The 27509-nt window shown below is 33.6% G+C and overlaps 4 protein-coding genes and 1 pseudogene across 8 annotated transcripts; 3 read left to right on the top strand and 2 right to left on the bottom strand.

Annotated features, from left to right (window-relative positions):
- Positions 1–10: 10 nt before the first annotated feature.
- On the top strand, positions 11–4743 carry LOC108975670. 3 transcript variants are annotated; one of them, XM_018944344.1, is made up of 6 exons: positions 11–1007; positions 1097–1854; positions 2096–2351; positions 2416–2534; positions 2729–2954; positions 3037–4743. In XM_018944344.1, exons 1-6 carry the CDS (start codon positions 441–443, stop codon positions 4225–4227), a joined length of 3117 nt encoding a protein of 1038 aa, XP_018799889.1. In that variant the 5' UTR covers positions 11–440; the 3' UTR covers positions 4228–4743. The 3 variants fall into 3 exon arrangements, with proteins under 3 accessions (XP_018799889.1, XP_018799888.1, XP_018799890.1); XM_018944343.1 differs by having other exon boundaries at positions 2416–2573; XM_018944345.1 differs by lacking the exons at positions 2096–2351; positions 2416–2534 and having other exon boundaries at positions 12–1007.
- Positions 4744–5220: 477 nt separating this feature from the next.
- Positions 5221–11734, top strand: LOC108975694. Of its 2 annotated transcripts, none has more exons than XM_018944392.1 (4): positions 5221–5387; positions 10369–11267; positions 11340–11465; positions 11525–11734. In XM_018944392.1, the coding sequence occupies exons 1-4, from the start codon at positions 5367–5369 to the stop codon at positions 11712–11714; spliced, it is 1236 nt and encodes a 411-aa protein (XP_018799937.1). In that variant the 5' UTR covers positions 5221–5366; the 3' UTR covers positions 11715–11734. The 2 variants fall into 2 exon arrangements, with proteins under 2 accessions (XP_018799937.1, XP_018799938.1); XM_018944393.1 differs by lacking the exon at positions 5221–5387 and adding an exon at positions 10254–10280.
- Positions 11735–12254: 520 nt separating this feature from the next.
- On the bottom strand, positions 12255–12886 carry LOC108975651 (annotated as a pseudogene).
- Positions 12887–14798: 1912 nt separating this feature from the next.
- On the top strand, positions 14799–26000 carry LOC108975689. Of its 2 annotated transcripts, XM_018944384.1 has the most exons (10): positions 14799–15309; positions 15373–15690; positions 16382–16544; positions 21465–21599; positions 21668–22130; positions 22196–24642; positions 24707–24902; positions 24995–25178; positions 25237–25356; positions 25428–26000. In XM_018944384.1, the coding sequence occupies exons 1-10, from the start codon at positions 14915–14917 to the stop codon at positions 25612–25614; spliced, it is 4608 nt and encodes a 1535-aa protein (XP_018799929.1). In that variant the 5' UTR covers positions 14799–14914; the 3' UTR covers positions 25615–26000. The 2 variants fall into 2 exon arrangements, with proteins under 2 accessions (XP_018799929.1, XP_018799930.1); XM_018944385.1 differs by lacking the exons at positions 14799–15309; positions 15373–15690; positions 16382–16544 and adding an exon at positions 21181–21378.
- On the bottom strand, positions 16692–17494 carry LOC108975690 (cuticle protein 2). The gene is made up of 3 exons (XM_018944386.1): positions 17460–17494; positions 17108–17403; positions 16692–17034 (listed from the first exon to the last, which is right to left on the bottom strand). Exons 1-3 carry the CDS (start codon positions 17466–17468, stop codon positions 16725–16727), a joined length of 615 nt encoding a protein of 204 aa, XP_018799931.1. The 5' UTR covers positions 17469–17494; the 3' UTR covers positions 16692–16724.
- Positions 26001–27509: the final 1509 nt, after the last annotated feature.

Genomic DNA, 27509 nt, shown 5'->3' with positions numbered 1-27509 from the left:
TCAGAAAAACAACAAGAATAAAGAATTCGTTTAAACCGTTTGTTTTGCACTGTATTATAAAATAATGTACTGTAACAACATAATTGTTTTATTTATTTAAGAAATTAAATTTTCTTTAAATTAGACCAAGAACACATTCACTCGCGAAATCAAAGTTTTTGGAAATACAATAATAATTATTTACGACTGGAAAGCCTAATTGCGAAACAGAAGACGAAAAGTGAATAACAAAAACGTAACGTCGCAAACAAAACATAACCTCATCATTGTGGAAAAAGCGGGCAAAGCAAACGTCAAACATTAGCATTAGTGTCAGCACCTTCCTTTGCCTTTGTTGTAGGAAGTGTATCAGATAGATAATTTGGGAATTAATAAGCGGTTGCTGAGCAAAACTTGCGAAAATTTCACCAAAAAGGAAGCAAAGTTTTCATCATATAAGAATGGAAGTGGATGATGCATCTAGCCTGACAAGAGATGCGCTATACGCTGAACGGGCAGAGTCTCCCCGCTGGTTAGCAGAGAACGGTAGTTCTCGTACAACCAGTCACATAGAGCAACGTAATGGTTCAAAGCCTGTTGAGAAAAGCGAAAACGTGGAGGATTCCTTTGAGATAGAATCACAGCCCGAAGAAGAAAATATGGAAATACATTCCGATGATAAAAACGAGGATGATACACCTTATTTGGAGTCGGCATTAAAGTTAGAAGTATCCAGTACAGAGGATGAAGATAGTCGTGACACTGGCTCCGCAGAGCGTCAACAATCAATATTAAATACTCAAAATAGAGATATGAAAATTAATGCAATTAATATGTCACTCAAACGAAAACGCTACGAAATACACCATTCAGATTCAAAAGAATGTTTGTTAGGATTTGATGAGCAAAGTGGAGAACCAAAGGTTATAAAGGCGGATTTAGAAACACTAATGAAAGTTACGATTGTTCAACATGAAAATAAAGAAAGTCCAAATTCAATTGCCCAAACCAGCAAAAAAGTGAAGCAAGTAAGTTTGCTCAACAGGTTTTTAACTAATTAATTTTAAAACTTTTCCGATCAAAAATAGTTATTGTAAAAAATATTATTTTTTCGTAGAAAACAAATGCTTCTCCATCACGAACTTCACCTGGATTACAAGTATCTTCGAAAGATTCGTCATTGGTAAAGGTGTTTGAGGAAAAACAAGTTAAAAAAGAAGAAAAGTGTCCAGAAGAGCAATCGGAGCATATAGTGGCTGATAATGAAGAAACTGAAAGCCACATTACGAAAAATATCAATGTGGTAACAAGTTCCGCAACTCCAAGTGGAATAGGTGTGACCAAAAAGCCATTGTCAGCTCAAAATGATTTTTATAAAAAGCCTTTTGATTATGGTTGGAAACGTGAATTAGTATGGCGTGCAAATATAGAATCAAGTAAAGATAAAGCTGATGTGTACTTTATATCGCCTGGTGGTAAAAAATTGCGAACAAGGAGTGATATTTTGCCTTTACTCGAGGGTGATCTAACTATAGATCATTTCAGTTTTGCTCGAGAGCCTCTTGGTGTTGGGTCGGATTTCGAGACTGTGCGCAGTGCAAAGCCGTCTTCACGAGTTTCAGCAGCGGCTGCTACAATCGCTGCAGCACCAACTCCTAATATTGGTAAACGAATTTCTAAACCTAAAGGTCCCAAGGGGGCAAGTCCGCCTCCACAAGGATGGACACCAACGCGAGCGCTTAAAGTGAATAATGCTTTGCTCAGTGGTACTGCCTCGAGTAGATATATCACTAACTCGACTCCTGGTACACCTCCAAGTAGCCGGCAAGCCAGTTCCAGTAGTGGAACAAGTCATAAAAGCAGTAAATTAAAAAAGTAAGTATTATTTTATTGAAGTATAACATATTTATTTCTCGCTCTCGTTAGTATTTTTTTTTTTGTAGCTGTTGTTTTCTGTATGTAATTACTTATAGTGGCATGATTTCTCCAAAAATGTGTAACAAAAACCCAAATTTTTATTTTTTATTTTTTTTGTTGGATTAAGTAGCAATTGTTCATTTTTATTTAAATATTTTACTGGCAATTTTCATTAGAAAGTTTGAATTCTGGTTTTAAGGGGATCTATCACTACAAATGTGACTGCAACATATCAGTCAAATGCAGCATCAGTAAATAATATTAAATCCACTGCAATACTTGAACCATGCACAATCAAATGCTCACGAGCAACTGGACATATTCCGCAACTGAAATGTGTAAAATGCCTCTGTCTATTTCATCATGAGTGTGTCGGATTAAACCGTTCAAATAGTGAATATCGTATTACTGGAGAGGGCATTTCCCAAACGAAGGGACGTGAATATATTTGCGAGGTGACGCTTTAATATTCATTCTCATATTTCTGTGAATTTCATTGATTTTGCTCCCATATTATAGGCTTGTACATCTGTTCCAGAGATATCAACAAAAGTGGTAACACGTAAACCAACAAACGCTCGCCCCACACGTCCTGAAAATAAGTATCCTCAAACAATTGCCGTAGTAAAAGGAAAAAAGTATGTGATGGTTGCCAAACCAATTGCTCCCACAACTGAGTGAGTGTGCGAACGTATTGTGTCTCACAAGAAAAAATTTCCCCCACTCCCATAATTAAGAAAGAAAACAATAGCGAGAGCGAGCCAAATATTTTCATAATTAAAGTTATAAGTTTAGTCTGAGATTAAGTTTTGAAACATTCTTTTAATTACAGACATGTCAACGATATCGAAAATGATCTGAAACAAATTAATGAAAGCATCCGAAATAATCGAAAAACATCCACAGTTTCATTAGATGCGCCTATTCAAACTCTCGTTATTTCACCCACCCAAACTACAACAGATCAATCAAACAAAGCGTTTGCGACAAATTTTTTTGCAAATGTATCTTTTGCTTATGACGCATTACTTTGCATTCTTAAGTATTTGAAAATTCACGTAAGTACATTCATTAAAGAAAAACTCAAAGAACCCAAATATTATGAATTCAAATTATGTAGTTTCAACAATATTTCTATAGGAACGTCCACGCGCAGCTTCAGTGTGTAAACTGTGGAATCTTGCTGCAAAGGATACATCTTTATGGCAAACAGTTCGCATGAAAAACTCCAGAGTGAGTAGCTGGGCGGGATTTGCTGCTGCATTACGCCGAGGCGAAACCAGGCATTTGGACCTTAGAAAAATGTTGGTATCTAGTACGCGCGGTGAAGAAATGTGGCAAGAATTTTCTGAACATATTGGAACTGTCTTTTCATTAGAAATTATCGATTTATGTCGTTGCTCAGCCCGTATTGTTGAAGGTTTATTTCAAAGCAACAAAAACCTACGCATTTTAAATGCTGTTGTCATTAATGATGATTCTATAAATCTTGAACACCTTGGAATGCTAACTAGACTTGAAGAGCTGCGTCTCCGCACATGTGAACCAGGTGTAATTACAGGCAACTTGCAATCCCTACAATCATTAAAAAAACTCAACCAGTTGTCTTTAACTGCCGTACGCGAGTTGGGTGCTAAAGGGGTCGAAGGTCTTAGTGAACTTGTGAATTTACGTTCTTTGGAATTAGGTGAATGCGGCGACTTTGATTCAACATTCGCAAAGGTTGTACTTCCGAAATTAAAAAATCTGCGCCGCTTACGTCTTGAAAATGGACAAGAGACAAGCTGTTGTACACTGGAAATATTAGACGTCGTCGCACAACTAAAGGAACTTGCACAACTTGAACTTGTCAACTTCGACATTAAAGCTGGATTTGATGAAAAATTACAACTTTGTACCAACCTTCGGAAGTTACTTATCATTCCGACATATATATCACAATCAGCGACCACGAATCACATTGTTTTGAATGCTGTCCAACAAGTGGCTTCCACATTGAAAGTATTTACGTGGGGTGTGACGGTTGAACTGTTGCGCGTCACTGCTTTGTATGTGGATCAGTGCGAAGAATCAACTAAAAAAGAGAAACATCACTTTGATGAATGTATTCCGGTACTGAAACCAGTGCCAGGCGCACCTACCGCTGACGATGAAGATGATGAAGAAATGGAAAAGCCAAAAGAGGAGTCAGTGCCAAGCGATGTACCCCAAATTGAAATATTGCCGTTAGACAAGGTGGAATTCATTCTAGCAGACAATTTACCGAAAACTAAATTCACAATCGTAAAAGTACCGTATCATGCAACATGTAAACAACAACTTGTTGAATGAGCGCTTAACGAACAAAAGAAAAAGGACGTTCTAAACTTTTATACGATTTAAAATAAGATTGAGTCTTGTACTTCCGAACATCTGTATCTATATTCTTCTTTCACAGCATATTAAAAAGTTCGAACTGTAAAGCCAATTCATAATATTCGCGTATACAGAATATGCAAAGTTAATTCTTTTTTTTATTTCATTTCAGTTTTAATTTGAAAGAGAGTTGTTAATATTTGGAAGAAGAAATATTTATATTGACTTTAAAATGAACTGCGTATACTATATTTAAGTTTGTGCTGCACTTAGCAATGAAATCTAGCTTGAAATTCCCACACACTACATTCACATACATACATACTTACGTTTGCAGATTTAAGCTGCTAATGTTATTGTAGCTAAGCAAGCTCATCAGAATTAATATAATTATTAGCATTAATAACTTTAAAAATGAAGTTTTTAATATAAATATATAATAATATGAGTTGCAGATTTACAATCGCAATAAATTGTAGACGTAATCACAAATTCTCATGTTTCAATTTATGAATACAGTTCGCGGTGAGTACTCAAATTTGACTTTCTTTTTCCATAAAAACAATCAAATATAGTAATTTATACCTATTACATACATATGTATGTGTATGTGAGCTGATACCATAACTTATTTCAAATTTATTTTCATAATGTATTTCCTAAATATACTATGTACATGTTATTTAAAATTATTAAAGATTTTTGATAGGTTCAACTTACATATTCATCAAAAACATCAAATCCTTCATTAAATTGCATTTAAGTTCCACTAAAGTTAATTAATTTACTATTTATTCCAGAAGTTAGTTATTAAATATTAACTATTAAAGTGGCAGCCTTCACGATTGTGTGGTGAATTTGTTTGATTTTCAGAGCTCATTATACAAGCATTTAATTGAGAGAGTAATTTTTCTGTTACATGTTGGGGAGCGTGAAGTTGGAAGTAGAAGAATTGGTTGCTTTCTCAACGTATTCGAATTTAGTTTGTTGCCAACTTTCGTTCGGATCTATAGCTAGTGTCGCTTGAAGTCATACTTATTTTGTAAAATGGAATTTTTAATTTGATTTCAAATCGGAATACATTCGTTTTTATCATTAATAAATAGTTAGTTATCATGGGTCAAATCAAAAGTGAGGTAAGTGTTGTTGCATTTCGAAAATATTTATCAAATAGGAAATCAGTACATGTGGGTTCATTTATATGTACATGATAAGGTTTTAAAATACAGTTATTTTATACGTGCTCAATTAAAACTAACAAGAAAACTCTCTAGAATAAAACCTTAAAAGATTTCAAAGGTGCGTAAGTTATACTTGTACATACATTCGTACGTACAGAAGTTCCGATCTACATAAGTAAGTAGATATGTATATACCAGAAGCCATCAATGCCGGTAACAGTTTTTAGCATATGAAAACGATCTTAGTTTTGTTCCATAATGGATCCCGGTCGCATTCATTGGTTGGATACGTTACGGTTGGTGACTGCGAGTTATTTTAGCAGAAGCCAAAGTTTCTGTTTATGACAGATGGTGTGTTTTTCAATTCACCTTCATTACCACGATCATGTGAATGTATTCGTAAAATCATTCTTACATTCGTATGTATGTAAATATTCTGTTTCACAAGGAAACACTTGTTTATACTGTTATTGCACTTAAATATGTACAAATACATACATACAAATCTAGGTATGTAAGAAGTATGCTGTAAATATTTATTGTGTTAGGGGTGTTTCTGGGGTATATCTATGTATGTATATATGTAAATGAAAGTATCTAAAAATAAGGCTCATTTTCTCTTAAGTTAATAAACAAAGTCAAGAAAATCGTGGACGTTTTAATTCATTTTTGAAACCAAGTAATTTATTCGTGTTCATGCACAATCAGCGATTTTCCTCTAGAGTAAGTGTAAGAAAAGATATACTACTCTTTCCTTATGGAAAAACTTTTCGACCACATAAAAATTTAATAGTCATGTACTTATGTACGTACCACACGTATATAAGTAAAAAATAATATTACTATGTATAAGTATGGTAATGACTTGGAAAAGAGAATGCAAACTATTCTTGATCTTTCTTATTTTACTTCGCCAGTGATCTTTCCGTTAGTTCATGCTTTGTTTATGATAAATAAAAAAAAACTTTCAATTCGAAATAATCTTATAATTAGCATGACAAGAGTTAGAAATTATTGTGAGTATAACAACTAACATATAGTATGTAGTAGAAATTTCACTATGCTCCTAAATCGTTTGCAAAACAAAGAAGCATAAAACATTCCACATATTCATATAAACGTATTGTCAATGGCAACCGCCACGATCAAAACCAAGTTAGAGTACAAGATCGTGCCACTGAATAGCGAGGTAAACAAACAATGCCAAGACTTGTGGCAATTGTAAGCCGCAGTGCTTCGCGTTAGTATTGATGCTGTTAATGGCAAAGCCAACACAGGTTCCATCAAAGTAGAAACTGGTATATCGGCCTACGAAAAAGAAAAGACGGAAAGTTAATTTACTTCTTTTCATGCTGAAAAATGAAATGGTGAAAAAGTGAATAATGTGGGTACAATCTTGCGTATACGATAAACTTAGGTACATATGTAGTTTTTAAAAGAAATACATACATACATATGTACTCAAGATTTGATCGCAACGGTCTAAAGAAGTTCAATCACCTCTGAACTATTTTAATAACATACGTACATATGTATGTACATAGGCAAATGCTATGCATTATTTGAACTTGTATTATTTAAACTTGTTACTGAACCGATTTATGAACAATATTAACTTCCCATCATTTGCAGGCGTACTGGCAAAAAATGGCAGTGATATATTGCGCTTTTACATATAAAATTCAGTATATGAACATAATATATGTATGCATACTGTAACGACCGTACGGTTAATTTTGTTGAAATTATTATTCGTCCATGACCTATAAAAATGTAAACTAAAACAAAACATAAAAAACAAAACACGAGATCATCGAAAATAAGAAAGTAGGAAAATGAACCTTGATAGAGAGTTTGTTAACATTGCCTAAGCCCATGACAACACATTTTTATAATTTGTGAACCGAAATTCTGTCTCCAAATTTAATTCCAAGCATTGGGCGACACTCAGATTTGTTTAGTCGCTATTAGGTCTGTTCACTTAATTTTCCCAAAAGTAGTAAAACAAATTTAACATTCTTACATTACATTCATTAAGTTTCACCTGTTCCAGAATTTTCCATAACTAAAGTTTGTTCGCAGCTGAGTATTTAGCTAATATTTTTTATCAGATGAAGTAATTCAACATAAATTTACTAATGATATAACGGAATCAATTCAAATGTGCGATGTCAATTCCTGTACTACAATTAAGCAAAATCTCATTCATATACATATATGTATGTATATACATATGTAAGTATACACTGTTCCATGTGGTAATGTGTTCACATGTATGTACATATGTATCTGTTACATGAATATGTTTTCAAAAGCAACGAAAGTAAAACTAAATGGCTTTGGTGAATGCTTGTTTGAAGCTCTCATTATTCCTCTACAAAAGTACTGTTTCGAAAATATTTTCACATCTAATTAAAGCAAACTGAAACAGTTAGTTTCACTCTACAACAGCTACCGTCGGATGCAGCAACAGCCAAATGTTGAACATTTGTGAATGCAGTGTTAACGCTCAACAGTTAGCCCAGACAAAGACCTCAGCTATTATTCACTAGTAATGGTTACGGAATCTCTAATTTTAGGGTGTCGTTTAACGCAACTAAGCCAAATACGAATAAACACCACTCATGCGTTTTCAGACTTCGAAAGCTTATCATATATACCTTTAATAAATATATGCATGTATATTCACGTTAAAATTATTACATTTTTATCAAGAAATGTAGTAATGATGTTTATTTAAAATCACGTACTTTTATGGATTGATATATAGCATATGCATGTATCTATATAATACATAGAATGTACACCTCTAAAGCTAGCCTTCATTATTAAAGAGAATTTCGAAATAATATTCAGGTACTTCATATACATACATACTGCATACACAGGTATACTATAAACAATTATTTATTCTCTTTTTACTCATTGTCACCTTATCGCAAATTAGAAACTTATCAACAAATATAACTTTGTTTGTGGTTTTTGTTTTTATAGTTCTACCGATAACAAAAGTGTTCAATAAATGAATTGTTGGTAAGCAAATTAAAATCCGAGGAAAAAGCAAATATGTGTATGAGAAATGTAGTACCTATGCATCACATACATATTGGTTTGGCGGTGAATTTGCACAACTTTATCTAAAAAAGCATGTGCAATTTAAAATGAAAAAATGTACCGAGCGAGTTGATAAGATATTAGCACATTTCGAAAATGGAAGTTCGTGTATTTGTAATTATTATCGGCGAACAGAGCAATTATGGCAAGTGGTAGATATGAGTCATTCTAAAATTTCGTCAATACACCTCTTTTATGTGGAAAAAACTTTGCCAAACGAGATAATTGCCTAATTCTGTTATACGAACAAATATATATTTATTTTCGGTAGCTATTACAAGGTTTTGAAAGGAATTTTGTACCAAACAGTAATGATCATAAAAATAGTAAAGGTAATTTTGGCGCATAAATGCAATAACCGAAACTGTAACAACATTTAAAAATGTCATTGCACATTTTGAAAGATAATCTCGATTTTATATATATATCAATCTAATATAAAGATATGACTAAATTTATTTTTGGACATTGCGCTCATCTGTGCGATAAAATATTTGACAATATTTAAAAGTTTTACACAGCATATTGTACAATATGGTTTTTGAACCGAATGTTTTGACCTCAATATGAAATTTCATAAACATAGTTCGTATAATTTATTGAAGTAGGAAGGTAAGTACTTACATATATTCAAAAGGTCAACCTTAGCAAAACATCTATGAGATTTGATCAAGCATTGAAATATATTCGCGACTTCTTCAATTATTAGTAATAGAAAATATTAAATATATTTATCAATAAGAAAATATTATAATTCCTTCGTTATCGTTGTATGTAAGCGATTTGCATAATGGTGTAAAAATAATGCTATCAAACCGGAGTCCTGTGCAAACTCAACACACAATTAATCAAATTAAGTATAAAATTGCCGACAAACCAATAAGACATGTACATACATATGTACGTAAGAATATTAGAACGGGTTGATTTACAGGGAGCCAAAAAACGGAAATTTTGCGTATGCAATAAATCTTCTACAGTTCAGTCAGACTATTCAGCTAAATTTACTAAAATTTCGAGCTCTTAGTTTTTCAATTGAAGGCAAAAAATGAATATTTGATTGTATGGGAGATAAGGAATTATACATGACGAAGAAGTATACAGTTGACTTCTTCGTCATTTATAATTCCTTAAAGAAAAACTTTCTTTTGAAAAATCGCTGACTCGAAAGTGTGTCCAAAACACACAGTCTCCAAGGCAAAGTTGTTTTTGTGGAATGATAGAACATTTCCCGCATACTCGGTTGTATAGAAAGAAAAACGACCCGCTCTAATGTATCTACTCGTATGCGGAACCTGTGCATGTTGGGAAATATAAATTTTTTTCGAATGACAGCTGTGTATGTATGTATGCATTCTCATCTTCCACGTTTACGTATAACTTACTTGTTACTTAATCACAAAAGCTTTCGTAAGGAACCAATAATTATCAGCCAAAATAATTCCATCAAATGGAAGGTAGATACGATAGCAAATATTTATGTATTTTAAGATACCGAAAGGTAAAGATACACATGCAATATATTCTTATGTATAATGTATATATATATGTAGATATCTGTAATTGCAATTTAGAAAAAGCCCTCATTTTATCCCCACAAATAAATTGTAGGCAGGTGTTTTTAGAAATTTCTTTCAAGCCTAATGTACACATAGCCTTATTTTGGTAATGGTTTTCTTTGCAGGGCAGATTTTTTGATAAATTTTTTGACGTGATATATGCATGATTTGGCAAGTAATAATAAGGAGACGCAATCTTTTGTGGCTTAGTGCAATACAAAAACACAATCATAAACACCTATTTCTTCTTCTATCACTTTCAGAAAATTGATCCGTTGATCCGCATTCAAGAAGAAATAAAAGAAGTCGTACGTCGCGAAGAAGAACATCGCCAACTTATCACCGGTAGTTCCCTCACATCAACAGACGAATACGAAATACACAATAAAAATGACATTACTAACAGTAATAACGGTCATAATGACAATGATAGCTCCAATAGTCTATCAATCAGTCCCTTACCACATTCTTCTTTGAATAACGGCGAAGATTCCTTATCACGTGGTAAAAATAGCATTAATAGTAAAGAATGTATTGACGAGGACTCAGGAATATCAGCGTCGCCAAGTCCAACAAATGGCATCTCAGCTACTCCTCTTTACATAGAACCGATGAAGCCGTCAAAAGAACAACGTTATATTGGTCCGAATTTCTATACAATTACACCAGAACCACCCCGTCAAATGATGATCGCGAGCACGGTTACTTGTACACCCCCTATTCTTAATAGGCAACGTATCTTTGCTTTTAATCCTGCAAACAAAGGGGTCATGCAGCGCTTTATAGCTTCTCGAGGAAAATTACAACTAGGCAACAATTATGCAACAACAAACCAAATTATATTAAATCCAAAAACCGCAAATGATTTGCTAAACAAAAATATCACATCATCTATCACGCCACCAACAGTTGTGTCAAGTGCATTACATCCAGCAATGACGCATGAAGCCTTGACTCCTCCGATAATCATACCAACGGTTACCATGACTCCACCACAAATCGAACGGGATGCAGAAGGTAGAGTAATTCGGCGAGGTTATGTACCAGCGGAGGTGAAGATTCAGAAAGAGATCAAGGACTTACAAGCGCGTGAGCATGAACTGAAAAAGCGCAACAAATTTCGACAATCTACTTCCGATTTACTAGAGTCAATTGAAAACGAGTAAGTCACTTAATTTGTTTTAAACTGTATTTATTTCGTAATTTAAACAAATACCTACATATATATTCGCAGCAATGAACAAACAGATGACGAAGATTCCGAAATAGAACATTGTCTTGGACCTAGACAACTGCGTTCGGCGAAGTCTGTCAGTGAAATCTCCTACTCCACATCATTAAATAATAGCATCTCTCCCAGGTAGGAAGAATACACACATTCTATTGTTTAACCATTTTAAACATAAAAACTCTTATTAGAGCAACTCCTAGTCCAGATTACGATTTGAAAAAAAACGGAGGTGGCACGATGCGCCCCGCTATGTCATTGGCACAGTTGTGTGATCTACCGCCTGAGGAGGCGCCCTCTTCGCACCGGCTCATAGTGGAATGGGAAAATCGTATACAAATGAATGCTGTGCGCAACACCACAGTGCCAAATGAAGACTAGATTCTAATAAATTAGAAAAACACAAATGTTAGTTAATCCGCCAGCAAACATAGATTAAATGTAAACATTTTAATGTATGCTGGGAATAATTATGTACGTAAAAGCTTTTGACTAAACAAAATTCATAATTACCAAACGCAGTAACATAGCTGGAATTTGTTACAATATCTTTGTGGAAAAGTATTATATTATGTACATATGTATATATATGTTACGAGTATTTTACTATTTATCTTTAGGCATTAAAACATCATAGGGAGATTCCACGAAACGAGGGTTGAGTACGAAATCACTCTATGATGACGAAAGCTAAGTATTTTTAAGTCTTTATGGTATTTAACTTTGTTAAAACAAAATGAAAGTTATAAAACGCAACTTGTTAATGATCGAAGTAAATCAAAATAAATTTATTGCATTTAAGAAATAATAAATTCTAGAATATCAATCGCTAATTTACAAAATTCGATTTTAATAAAACAGTGAGTATTGAAATGTATTATATATTATATATACATACATATGTATATGTGCGCTATAATTTCACGAATAATATCCCCTTGATTCAGACTCTTCTATTATCGTCATTATTGCTGCGAGTGCCTCTTGCGCAGTATATTCGATTTCTGCAGCCGGAAGAATAAATAAGTCCTTACTGTCGGGCGGTCTACGCAATTCAAATGAAAAAGTTATGGGAATTTTCAGTTCTCCACGGGTGCAATCTATTGAACCACCGCTCGATGGATATATGGTCTCATAAATGCTACCACTTTTGTAAATGCGTCCGGATACTTGTTTTATCTTTTCACTAGCCTTCCTTCCAATCGCTGAAAGATCATCATAGTTTTCTACACGATCTGCTGTATGTCCATAAGGGAACATAATCATTTGTGAATATGAATGTAACGAAATAAAAGTCTTTATATTGTTAAGTATCAAATTTTCTTGAAGATACTTTATCAGTTGTTTGGTTTCCATTTCCCTCGCTGCCGAAAGTCCTTTATAATCATAACGACAAGGATCGCCACTAGATGCAGTAGAATTCCAATGAAATGGGACATTTCTATTTAAATACATCACGACAGATCCCAAAGAGCTCGCGGTTTTTACGCCACATGCGATCACCTTCGAATGTATACTCGTACTTATAAACCATTTGGATTGACAATAGGGAGGATTATGCGGAGCGACCATAACAGTTAACTGGAAGCCGTGCATGACCAAAAAATATGCAACTGTTGGAATAAAACAACGCGTTGTTGCGTAGATAATTCCACATGATAAACGCGATAGTAGTCATATCGCGCGATATCGGAAGTCCAAAGAGACACACAAAAAGTATATAGAAACTGCCTAAATAATTTTTATGAGGCATTTTCTAAATTCATCTACAATATGAGCAATGCTGTATAAAACTGATCTGATTAGAACGCCCTTATAACGCAAAGACCAATTTTCTATTTCAACATATTTGTTTATACGTATGTAACAAAAGTTGGTATAATTTTGATATGTACACAGGAATTAGAAATGCTGATAAGTACTTAACATAATATGTATGTATATGAAAATATATACATACATATTTAATTTCATTAAATATTCATATTGTATACATACTTATATATTAAACTAATTACATTCAAATTTATAAATGTTTTTGCATACTAAGAAGACTTAGAACATTTTAAAAAAGTACTAATTCAAATATATTAGCTGCTTTGTGTTATTGTTAGCTTATTATATTCGAATTGGAATTTGTACGACGAGTTCAATTCAAATAATTAAAACAGCTCTAAAAATATATTCTTATTTTTGCAAATATTAAAAAAAAAGTTGGTATGACAAAAGTATATGTAGATATGAATGCCTATACATATATATGCTTATAATTTTATAAATCAGAAATCTTAATAAACAAACGAATAATTTTCGAAAATCATGTATTCACAGTAAAACGCGCTTCTACAGAGCAAAATACAACTCTCAGTATAATAAGTACGAATCGTTTGAATTGTGCGAGGGTTGATTTCGAATAAATTGTAAAGGAAATTCCACCACCTTCCAAAGGATGCATTGAAATCGTTGATGTTTTCCATCTGACAGGTGGCGAGTGAGCGAGAAGCTTTTCTATCAAAAGCTCGAGCCAACAGAGCAAACCTTTCCTATGGTGGAAATTTTATTCGTGCAGAAGGGTTTGCCGAGAATCGAGTACTGTATACATCAGTGCATAAAAATTTAATACTTTCCAAAAAACGTGTCCATTTTCATAATTGTCAATTAATATATAAAATATATTTCAATATTCGTAAGCTAATAAAGACAGAATTGCACATATTTGTCTTTTTTACGACGATTATTTGGAAAAATGTGTATGATTTGTTAAAATGAGTGATTGTGTTCACCACAGGAGAAAATCCGTCGGCCTATCCTTGGTGTATACGTTACAAAAGGGATATTTATGTGTATGGTCTTTACATTTTTGTTGATACAATTCCTTCGATATCCTGTTAATTAATGCCTCTGATAATTCAAACTAGTAGTGTAATAACTGTTCAAAAGTATATGAAAAAACTATTCAACATCCTGGCAGAAACTGTAGTACACTACAAAGCTAAGTTCCTGCAATGACAATGCGATTCCTTTAAGGTGCTCAGTTCAGTAGACAGACTTTAATCGTGTCTACTCATTTTTTTATTAGGACAATTCTCAAAAAAGTTGTGTTATTTTATAATAATTATAATTATTCTCTGAAATGTTGCAGAGGTAATTTTACTTGGAATAAATTTAGTTTATAGAGTATACCCCAAAAAAATAAGCATGTACATATGTAAACCTATGTACACCAAACTTTTCATAGACACATATAAATGCATCGAAATTTAAAAATTCACAGCAGCGCTGCAAACGTGACGAATAAATAAAAATATATAATAATTACAAAATATATACATACATATGTATATACTCTAGTAACAATTGATGAATTAGAAAATAAAAAACACATAAATAATCAAGCAAAATCGACTTGTATGGTTCCTTTTTTTATAAATAGTTCAAACAAAATAATAATAATAACTTATATGGTTCCTTACTATATTAAAAAGTAAGATCGGCGCTCTATCAACATTATTTGTCATAGTTACTTTCGAACATCACGTGCATATTGCAAGCCCCTTCAATCAACGTATGTGTTCTTTGAAATGGAACGTATGTGGCGCAAAGTTAATCACAGCTTTGGTGGTCGTTCGTCAAAAACAGCAACCGTCACACAAGCTGCTGACACAACAACTTCAGGGGGAGGTATTTGCGATGGCAATATGGGAATGACAGCTGGGTGTGGAAATAACACCGGCAACATGCCCTCCAGTACTGCCACTGGGCGTCGCTTGGCAGCAAGCGGTCTAATTACGGTAGGCAGTGGACCCACAACAGCTAACGAGGGAAAGAATATAATGTCGCAATATCCAAAATCTCTGAGCCAACACGTCCTCCATAGCCATGCATCATCTGATCGGCGCAGACGACGTCGTCGTAAAAGTCGTTCGCGACGAAGTGGAGTCAGTTGTGTCGGAGGAGGCGGTGGTGACAACATGTCGTAAGTCTTCATTGGATTACTTATGTTTTCGTAACGAATAAAAATAAATAAAACAATTTTTAGATCGTCTGGTGGATTTTACACAATAAAAGACTCTTCTGATGCCACAATTGGGAGTCACCGTCATCACCGCCAATTAAGGCTTTCGTCAAGCCGCGTAATGGCTACCTCTGCACCCAGTGGCACAGTTATGATGTACCCTAATACAGGTCGGGAAGTGGATTCTAACCAAGCAGAAACGGGTATTACCACTACAGTAACAGCAGCAGCGATATCAGCTACTCCAGACATATCGTTGCGGCAACGAGCCGTAGCGAAACTTCGTATGTTCAATTTTCACCTTAACTGGGATTTGCACATGACTCATTGCAAGCCATGCGGGTACGCTAGTAGTTAATATGAAATTTATACATAATCATAACGAATCTTGAGCTCAATATATTTGACATAGTTAATGTAATTCTTAATAATTCTGTTCTGTTAGTCCTATTCGTCCGTTTAAATATTTATTAAGGGTTCCTTCATGATATTGCTAACCGATTTAGGCTTTTGTATTCATAAGAGCATTTAGTTTCTTAGAAAACCCGAACTATTCCCAACAAAAATATTAATATTAAATTATATTATATAATATGAACTCTCTTATATTTGTAAACGAAAACTTCAAAAATAACTAATTTGGTTCCGTTTAAATAATACCAGCTGCAAATAAATTAAGTCATATAAATAACCTATGTACATATGTATTAATGTACAGTTACTGCAGACTTATACATACATGATGGTACATACCTATTACGAAAGGCCAAAATACGACTTTTTAAATTACGCAGATGTTTGCTTTGCTTGACTATTTCCAAACCCTATTAACAGAACCTCAATAATTTCCTTTGTGCAACAATGTAACATCTAGCAAAGTGAAGGATTTAAAACTTTATATTTTTCATTGCAGTCACTAAAATATGATGCAAAGTTTATGTGAGAACTTTCGTTGCTCCAAATAATTATGTACTTCATTATTTGTTGAAATACTGAGATCTTATTAGAGTCTACTTTATTTCATTTAAACTAGTCCACGACTTGGAGGAGGTGGCAGTGGTAATATTATAATGCGACGGTTATGCCGGAATCGACGACATGAAGATAACGAACTTTATCGCTCTAATAGCTTCAAATTCGAAAGATTCGAAAGAAAGGAGTGTATCGACGAACTAACAGATACGATGAAAAAACAGGTAGGATATTAAAACTTTAAATAAAATGCAAGTAAAAAGTTTTCATTTTAAATCTACGTAAACAATGAAAGGAGTATCTATTACGCTACACATACATATGTATATCACTAAATATGAATATGATACTAATTGACCAGCCATCTCGAAAAAATATAGAAAAATACTTTTAATAATATCTTTCTAATGCCGCTTTGAATAAAAATGCTGTGGTGGCAGATATTGAATCGACGGTGAGTACACATTGGCTTTGTTTTGAGAACCACTTCTAGAGAAAGTTCCTTCTACACCATTGTGGTTATGCAAGGGCGGAGGCGTTGGTAAATGATCACCTTCTGCATGAAATCCATTTTCATCAGCTGTGTAATTAACGGTATACGTACGACCATCATCTCCTGTGTAAGAATATGAACCTTCCACGTTTAGTGAGTTTTTCGGCTTGTTATAAACATGCCCCGATTCAACGCGTTGAATACCATTTGCAGTTTCGAATCTACATATTTGGGTTATGAAAATATTCATGTCTATTGACTATAGGTTTACAACTTTCTGATTAAGAATATTACCCAAAATTATAACTTCCACTTGAATCGCTTACGTAGTCCTGTTTGACGATAGGAACCTGTATTTGCTTTGTTGCAACATATCTTGTTCGTCCACTACCAGGATCGCGTTCGTATTCTGTAACGCTCGGCGCATCATTCACTTTCTTATAGTGCAAGTTTCTATCTCGATCAGATACCAAATATTGGCGAGAGGGAACACCAATATTTCCGGTCGGTAAATACTTCAAAGAAGGCGGAGCTAGGCTCATAACTTTTGAAAATAACACGTACTCGCACAAGATAAATAATGCAATTTGCTAAATGAGAGTTTTAATGTATATATTGTATTTATATCCACTAACTTTTTATTTACCCCTTTCATTTTTATAAACAATTAGGATCTGTTATTTTTATTTACAACTGACGAATTTTTGTTCCGGTTGCTTCGCATCTGACGGGGACTGTGAAGAGACTGCCGATTGTAACCCATGCGGTACATTCTTTTATAGCAGAATATCGCAAATGGCATAGGATTTTCAAATTATTCTTCTTTCATTTAGACTAACTTCAAGCAGTTTGATTTTTAATTGTCAGTTGATGACACCAATACTCTAACATCGAAAGAACAAGAAAACATACAATTTAATACGAAGAAGACTTGAAGAATAATGTATAAAAACTCCTTTCTGGAACTATTTTTAATATAGAAATTACAGTAAGTTCAGAACTACTTTAGTTTTGTGACTTAAAATCTCAGCGTGTTAAAGAAAATTAATCAAGCTTTGAAATTAAAAAGCGTTCACGAAATGAGTTTATCGATATTTATGAGCATACATACAAGCACATTGTTATATGTAATTAATAAATACAATTGGACAAGGAAGTCGATATGCTAAAATTATGTATGTACATGCAATGTACATGCAATGTACAGTAAAGCTCGGATAAGTTTATCATTCTCATTTCAATTTTAAATTTAATGTCTCTTGAATTTTCTTTAAAAAAAAAAGTAATGGAAATTTCTCCTCTTTACTTTATAAAAACTTTTAAAAACCTATTGAATATATTTTTATGATATTCGCGCATAGTTTTGTGACTTTGGGGATGACGCTATACAAGCAGTTTACAACTTTTCACGTTTCTCTTGATCCGGCTTGACTGTACTTTGTATTACTGTTAATAAGATCAAAAGATCAACGCTATTATTAGAATCTGCTCTTAAGAATTTAGAACTTTATAATTGGCAAACAAGTCAAAATAATATTATGCTTATTGATCATTGTCAAGCACATGTTTTTCTCTTATTTTTTTGGCATTCCCTATTTTTTCTTACTAACCGTCCATTTTAAACTGATGTGGTTTGTTTTGAAAAAGTAAACACTTTTTATAAGCGTTCATTTTAACCAAAATAGTTCTGTACTGTTAATAAGCAGACGTAGTATAAATTTGTATGACATACATACATATGCAAATATCTGCATTTGTATTTTTAGGCATTGGATTTAATATTTGCTCCAAAAAATACGAAGACAATATGCAAATGTATGTTCTTTATAGGTAACTTTACTTGTTTTTTTCTGTAATTTTCCGCCAATTTAACGTTGAAAAGTTTTTAGAAACCTCCTACAATTAACATAAGACCGCGAACATAATATATATACATATACACTTTTAGGTATGTCGGAACATACCGACAACGTATTAATTGTCTGTAAAAAAGCGCACAGCTACAGTAGAATGCACAAATGCAAGACCGAAAAAATAGTAGATGCGTTTAGAACAAACTCTTATTTGCCGTATATCTACCGGCGACAGCGTAATCGCTAAATACTGGCGATTCATATGTACATATGTATGTACATCCACAAATTACATATATTTGTTCCCTGTATGATAAGTTTTGACCAATAACACACACATGATAGGTATACATATTTAGGCATACTCGTATATGTATGTGTGCATACACTTAAAGGCATGCAATTATAGTTCATAAAGACGCTTGGATGTGTCACGAATTTGAATTCATTATAAACGGATTTCCTGACAACCATTCGTCTTAATTACTGACAATGGACATATGTACATATGTATATACATACATGTACGTAAATGTACTAGGAGAATCATTCAAATTTGTTTTAATTTTTGCTTAGATGCATACGTACGAAATATAAAAAAATATATATAATATATTTTAAATCTAGCTCCGATATTGCACTTCCATACTTTCAAGTATAATATTCAAAAGAGAGTCTGAATCCGTATTGCAAAAGCTTTCGCAATCGAAAATCACTCTCACAGCTCTTCAACCCCACTTTTTCGCTGTTAGGGGTTGAATTTGATGTAAATGTCTTTCTGCAAATTATATCCGCAGTTCTAAAGTCAACGTCAAGTGAAACAAACAGATTTATGAGTGAAACATTTTATTATATTTAGTAGGAAAACAAAAACATAAAGCTACCTTCCGGTTCGTGAATATAATTCATAACTTAAATTGAAAATAAATTACAAACGAAATGTACTATGTAGATACATCCAATTTTGTAAGAGAAGCAGTGAAAAGTCGCATATTACTAAAGTAGAACGCAAACCGTACATATCACCGCAACAGAGTGGAACGGCTTTTAACTATTGCACAGTCCATCCATCTTCAATACAAAATTTTTTTGGAACTTTGTCCTTTTTGTTATTTACTTTATTGTTAATGTACAAATATTCGTATAACTAGTCTTGAGGTTTCGTGAATCTTGGAAATTGTAAAAGGTGAGATAATATACAGTATATTCCATTTCCGCATAATTTCATTAAAGATTATGCATTTGTGTATATCCGCTTGTGTGTCAGTGATTATCGTTTCACATGTTGAAAAAATCGACAGTGGAAAGATTTCGTGATTCTAATTTTTGTTTTTGATCCCTTTAATACGCATGAATCTTTAATTAAAAACAATAAAAATACGTACTAGCGGCTAGATTGATTTTCCCAGCATAATTTGTAAGTACTTCTATGGTTTATTTTTTAACTTGAAGTTTTTTTCTTTTTTAAAGAGCGGTTCTATTCGCCATTACTTTTCCACAGACGCTTTTACTCTCTTCGAATGTAAATAAGTATAATGCAATGAATATACATATGTATGTACATACATGTGTACAAATATTTCGAAATTTCGAAGAAATACTAGGCACAGCGCCGCAGCATATACCTTGTTTTCGTCACGACCTTCATGACTCATCGTTGGTGATAAAAAGAGAATGGGACACATTCGGAACTCGCTTGAGGGGTTTCCCAATGTCTCAGTCGATTGTCATCACAAAACTTGTGAAACTTATGTGCCGAATAATCACCTACATACTTCTCTATGGATGCCCATACATCAGTGTGTAGTGTTTTAGTTGTGGAACAACTAGTTCTGTTTCTGCGAATTTAAATTGATATTATTTTGCGAAAGTTTGGAATATAAATGTTATATAATATATATATGTATATACATATTCACAGCCACATATATAATATATATGTAAAATAAATCACTGAAAAAGTCTCAATAAATAGCTTACTTAAGTATTTGATTAAACATTTACTTGGGATAACTATCATTAATTATTTTACACTTTTTACTTTTCAAAACCTACATACATATGTATATGTATATAAATATACACTATAAACTTAAGATATTACATACATATATAAGTGTAGTTGCGGTCACTTTAATGAGCAAGCTACATCTTATGAAAAGAATGCGAAATAAAACATGAGCTGCGCCTCTCTCCTTTGACGCATTCATCTAAGCAATGTAAACACCTTACAGCGAAAAAAAAATAACTCAAGCCATATTTCATATTTGTAAAGAACTCACAGTCAATAGCATTTCTTTAGAGGAACAACATTCGCTCTACAAAATGTATTAATACCCTCGAGCTTGAAATCTACATATGTATGAGTGTCCCCTTAAATACGGTTTGTTTTAGGAGAGAATGTTATGTGCTAGGAAATATTATATTGTAAAGCTAAGAAAATGTCGTTAGTAGTAAACGGTAACTCTTTTAGAAAGGATGCGTAAAAGTTAATATTAAACAAAAATACATAAAATGTTTTGTCGGCGGTGCTGGATAAACTTTTCATCAAATGAGATGACTGTACAATGTGCAGGACCATGTTCTCGTCTATTTCACGACAAATGTACTGGGTTATCTTCTTCTACTAGTAAGGAAACGCACGAAAACAAATATCTTGAATGGTATTGTTATGATTGTCGGAAACTATATCGTTTACAATTATATTTTGAGGTGCGAAAGTCAAATTCCCTTCGTATTATAGCAATAAAACACTTCAGAAATTCAAATATTAACACATTTTTTTGCTTTCACTTCAGATTGCCATCTGTGACGATTACAGTTTACCAGTTGATTTTGTTAAGAAACGGCCGTCCAGCTTTGATCCATGCTTAGCAGAAGCTATTCCAACCAATCCAGAGCATTGGATTCATCCTAGTCCACACACTGAATTTGTAAGATATTACATACATACTTATGCAATTTTGCGATTTTATAATTATTTTATTAAATATTTATGCAGATTACGTTAAACGAAAGGAAAGAGCCACAATTTCAAGACTTGGAAGCACTACCACCTCCACAACCATCAGCATCTTTATCAACGTTACCGCCAAACAAGACCACTTTAAATATACTTCCATCTACACATGCTTCGAATAGCATACAACATTCTATTCAATCCGAACATACTGACCTACAAGCATTAAACAACCACTCTTTTCAATTAAAATCACATAACCAGCCAAATCAAACGCAATCGCAACCGCAATTCCTTCTTCAACCACATCCTCCTCTTCCTACAACAGTAAAGCACGCATCGATTAAAGTTATCGAAGGTTACTCAGATCCTAAAGATTCCAAGCGCCACAAGAAACAGAAACAAAAGAGGATAAAGCGAAGAATAAACAAACATCAACGACCTGCGCATCAGATTAGCGCCTCTAAAGATCAAAAAATAACTAAGCGTTCTAATTGCAGTTCAGGTAAGTTCGAAACAATATAATACAAGTATATTGATTAAAATTGTGGAATAAACGTTTGTCTTCAGATTCTTCAGGTCCTAAGTCTTCGGGTGATGAAAATAATGAATCAATAAAAGTTCCTGAACTTAATTCACCTGATAGCATTTCCGACGACCTTGTGCAAGCATTACCTTCGCAATTATATCGGAGTCCTCGTAAATTAGTAGCTGCACCATCGGATACTAGCAAAAGAAATCCGTCACCTTATTACTACTCGGACATATTAAAACCCAAAGATAACGAGATAGGACCGCCCGATAAGGATACAAAAAATAAAAGCCGTCAATCAACAGTGTCTGAACCGCCGCATTTGACACATTCATCTATTGATATAGGTTTTTATCGTAAAAGTACAAGTCTTGACATACCAGAGGATAAAGAGCACGATAAAAATCAGATTGAACAAGATGAAAGCTCTGCAAAGCCAATGTTAGTGACAGACATTGGTTCTATTGAGACACCGAAACGCTACTCATTTACTGAGGAGGGAGTACATATAATTCGTTGCGATTCGCCTACCACTTCAACATCCGAAGAATCTGATTGTAGTGAATGTCAGAAGCGTAGACAGTGGCATGCAAGGGCTTTAGCTTTAGTTCGAAAAACATGTAATATTCAGCCAATTAACGCAGGTGTGAACACAGGAACTTGTATTCATCAGACTGAAAAATTACAGGTTCTGCCAGTTGTGGAAGACAATTCGTCGATGCCTCCTCATAAACAGTTCGGACCGGCAATTTGCGCCTGTGTTGCACCGACTGTTGGAGACGACATTGACGAATTTTTTCGACCACGTAGTATATTTTATGTTCATCCAAATGGTGTACATGAATGTCCTGACTGTGTACCAGACATAAACAATTTAAAATCGTCTAATGGAAATGTGTTTGAAGAGAATAGTGAAACTCAATTAAATTGTACAATTGCTGAGCCAGACGACGACGAAATGTCTAGCCGAACACGACAATTGTATGAGACAGCGTTTGATTGTAAAATAGCTAAATCGGACGATGATCTTGACGAGGTTGATCGAGTTACAAACCACTCTGTATTATTTCAGGCGAACAGTAGTACTGATGCAATCATAAAACCTGAGCCTCGCCCTACAAAAACTATACAAGTGAAGTCTCGACTCGAAGGTAAGAGGCTAAAAAATTCAAAGAATCATGCCATACAAGAGAAAAGCAGCAACTCAGGCGGAAATGCGAGTGGAAATGGTTCGCCACTCTCGGCTTTCCCTCCAGAAGGTGACCCTCCGAAAGATTCAGACTATGAAACTCATATTTTAAAAATAACAGCAGGCATCGAAAAAGTACTTGTTAGCGATCATATTGATGGCCAACAAACGGATTTACCATCGACTTCTACATCGCAATTACCTATTCGTGGATACACTCCATCTCCTCCGTCAACTGCTCCATTACCAATTAAATTTCCTGGAAAACATGACCGTTTTCTAATGAATAGTATAAAAAGTGCTCCGAACTTGCCATATTCTAATCCAGCTCATCCACGATTACGAGACTTACGTCTTCCACTACAGTCTACTTTGCGTCAACAACATCAACATACTGTATCTGTGGGTACTAGTAATGAAAATAGCATCACAGATAGCGCATACGTTAATCCACCATCTTCAACTTCAAGAAACATTCATAATATTACACAATCCCACAGTGCAAGAGGTCGGAACAGACCTCGCTCATTTGTTATTGAATCAGGACGAGTATTGGAACTAAGAAAAAGCCACGTCTCTCATCGCCATCATGTGGGAAATGACGGTCGCAGGCCACATAATTACTCTTCGACCGAAAGCATTGCCACATCGAGTAGTGGTGGCAGCATGGAATCTTTGCGGTCGAGTACCAGTGAAGGAAATAGAAGTACTTCTAGTTCAGAATCAAGGAACTCAACTTCGTTGAGTTCACATAGCTCTGAATCTGGTACCTCGAGCGTTGCGCTCCCTTTGCGAGCACCTATTGTTGTCCACTCAAAATTACATATCTTAAGTCCAATATCAGACAAGTCTTCCCAAGAACCAGCTTCCGAATTGTCAGAACAAAATAAAACTCAGCATACCACCCCTGAGGAAATTACGCAAATTGGTCAACAGCTCCAAACAGGTTCCAACACTTCAATATTAAATGTTGAAATTACAAAAACCCTACAACAAACATCGATAGATATCTTAAAGAAAAGGAAGCTGCCCGCAAATAAGACACTTCTCAATTTAACCGATGAAATTATTGGTTCGGACAGTGGAATTTCACTTCACTCGCGCGAAGACTCCAAATTGAGTGCTGGTATTCAAAATTTTAGTCTTTCAAAGCTTAACTTCCCACAGTCTGACAAAGTAAATGAGAGCGGCACCAGCGCAGGTGCGGCTGCTACCCACTCATGCGGGGTACCCAAAGACTTACGTGATTTACCATTTGATATGCCAAAATTAAGACGAAAAAAAACTCTGCAACAGGTTACTAAATAGAAAGAACAACTGCAGTTCTTAACTTCATATGATTATCATTACTTATTTTTAGGAAGCTTGTACATCCGGAAGTGCCACATCTGTAGATTTGGGCGAGTTACCATTTGACATGCCGAAACTGAGAAGACGACTTCGGACGAATCAAACCGAAACAGGACTTTTGTGTCATAGTACTGAATCCAGCGGATTGTCACAAGCATCTTCTAGTCATTCAATGCGTGATGAAAACAAAATTTCCCTCAAGTTAGGTAAATAATTTTTTAAAATATGCCGCTTAATGTGAGCTGTAGAGTAGTATAATATAAATATTTGTTTTCTTTGACGGTGACGGTTTTCTCAGACGGTGCTATCTTTCGACAAAACTTAACTTTAAATTTCAATGAACCGCGACCAACAAATAAATTTGGTAGTCTCGACTTACGAGGTATTTCATCCAACAATAAAGAACTCAATCTTAACATAGGAAAAGGCTTCACATCGGCTGTCGATTTAATTGACATATCTATACCACTTGAGCGTCAAGGGTAAGATGCATTTTACCTATTAATGTTAAAATAATAGTAATCAATATTTTCGATAAAGTTGGTATCATGGAGCCATTACTCGCATCGAAGCAGAAAATACTTTACGGCCCCTCAATGAAGGAAGTTTTCTTGTGCGGAACTGCGAATCCACCAAGCAAGACTATTCACTTTCACTTAAGTAAGTATATAAAAGAAAACGTTTTGACAACAAAGATACTTATAATATATAATAATTTGAAATAAATTTAGGGGTGCCAAAGGATTTATGCATATGCGTATCCAGCGCAACGAATCAGGCCAATACATTTTAGGCCAGTTTAGTCGTCCATTTGAAGCTGTTCCCGATATGATCCGACATTTTTGCTTAAATCGCTTGCCAGTTCGTGGAGCCGAACATATGTGCTTAATTGAGCCAGTCATAGTTCAGTTATTATAGGCCATTATAAGAGATAATTTTCGATAACTTTAGATATGTACATATGTATGTTATTAAACATATAATGTAGTTTTTAGTTGCTAATGCATGCATACATATACAAGAACGTATACACGTTTACTGATAAAATAAATGGAACAGAAAACGATAAATAATAAGACAATACCAGTAAAATAATAGGATTGCATAAAACCCATATGAAAATATATTTATTTAATATGTATGCATGTGTTCCTAGGTGACAAAAAACTATTGCCTTTGCACCAGGACAAACTTATCAATGATATACATGCTTTTAGTCACATGCTTACGCCAGAAAATAGGAGGTGACGTCGATGACATCTAATAAAGTTAGATGTAAACATACACATGCAGAAGTAAATTAAATTCCACTCATGACACACTCTCTAAATAAAGTGTACATATATACAAAACATATTTATTTACATCACTACTCCATAAATATACTATATAGGCACTATTTACATGAATTCTAATAAGCGAAAGCGTGAATACCCGCAAAATCCATAATAAATTTATGCACATATTGAAATCATGCATATACATAAATATATTCGTATATATTTGAAAAAATTTGTTTGAAAGTATTTGTTATTAATTTTAATTTAAAATTCTCACATTAAAGAACGGACTTGTAAATAGAGTATGTTACTTACACACTTGTGTGTAAGTTTCGTTAAGCAGCTCAAAGAGCAAAACTAATTTAGATACAAATTTATATAAAAGTTATGTGCTATTAGGCACTTATTAATAAATCTGATTTTAGTACAATATTTGTTTAATTTTAAGTATCATATATATTTTCAATAATTTTTAATATTCATATTGAAATTCAGTACTGCATTTTGTGCAATAAGGCAATTGACTTTATAATTATGTTGGTTAATTTCTCAGAAAAGACCATATTTACACATCTGGATGTATCCAGTACAGTTTGTTACAAAATATCATAATATTATTTTTATTTATGATATTCACTTATATACTTATTTTTAGTTTATAGTAATTTTATTGAATTTAAAGAGAACCGATTTTGATTTATAATACAAATAATCAATATTGAGGGCAATAAGTAAAGCACAATATTCTCTGATATGCACTATAAGAATTATAAAATTATATCTATTCAGCAAATGGAAATTCTATACAACGTTACAAATCAAGAGAACAAATCATCGATAACAAAATTTATGAATGTACATACATACATATGTGCATCATAATATAAATTGGAATTAGTTTTATAATAATACTGCAATTTTGCAAGTTTTGTTAAAATTGTTCAATATATATTGGATCTGTGTATATACAATGAAAAACAAAATTTCTATAAAATTGCTGGTAGAAATAGTGATATTAGTGTAAGCTTTTTCAGTTTGAAAAATAATACGACCGAAACACTTTCAATTAAGTACGAAAGGAGTAAAGTTTTACTGCTGCAAGTTTTAAAAATTTGGTAAAAGGAATAATTTAATAAGTCATCAAAATATTATTGTATATGATATACACATTTATGAGCGCAGATGTACTTAGAAAAATATTAAAAAAGTAGTTTTTGTGTGAAACATTATTTTAGAGAAAAATGAACTACTTTTGAAACAGTAGTATTTTAAAAAAATACTTGATCGATATTCTTGCACACGTACTCATCATATACATAAGCAAATAATGTATAAATAGTCGTAGATATTCATACTATAAATAAAAACATATTAATCAAAGCCATTTATATGATTATATCATTTTGGGAAAGAACGTATATTGGGCCCAATATACCTAATAGTAATTCCAGTGCATTTTAAAGTGAAAAGAAATATATAATCCTTAAGGTTATGTAGTTATAGGATCAGCGACAGCAAAATTTATGGCAAACA

This window comes from Bactrocera latifrons, unplaced genomic scaffold (genome assembly GCF_001853355.1).
Source record: "Bactrocera latifrons isolate USDA-ARS-PBARC rearing strain unplaced genomic scaffold, ASM185335v1 scaffold_68, whole genome shotgun sequence".
NCBI classification, from domain to species: domain Eukaryota; kingdom Metazoa; phylum Arthropoda; class Insecta; order Diptera; family Tephritidae; genus Bactrocera; species Bactrocera latifrons.
Note: the sequence above shows the minus strand (reverse complement) of the source record. Positions and strands in the feature narration are given on the sequence as shown.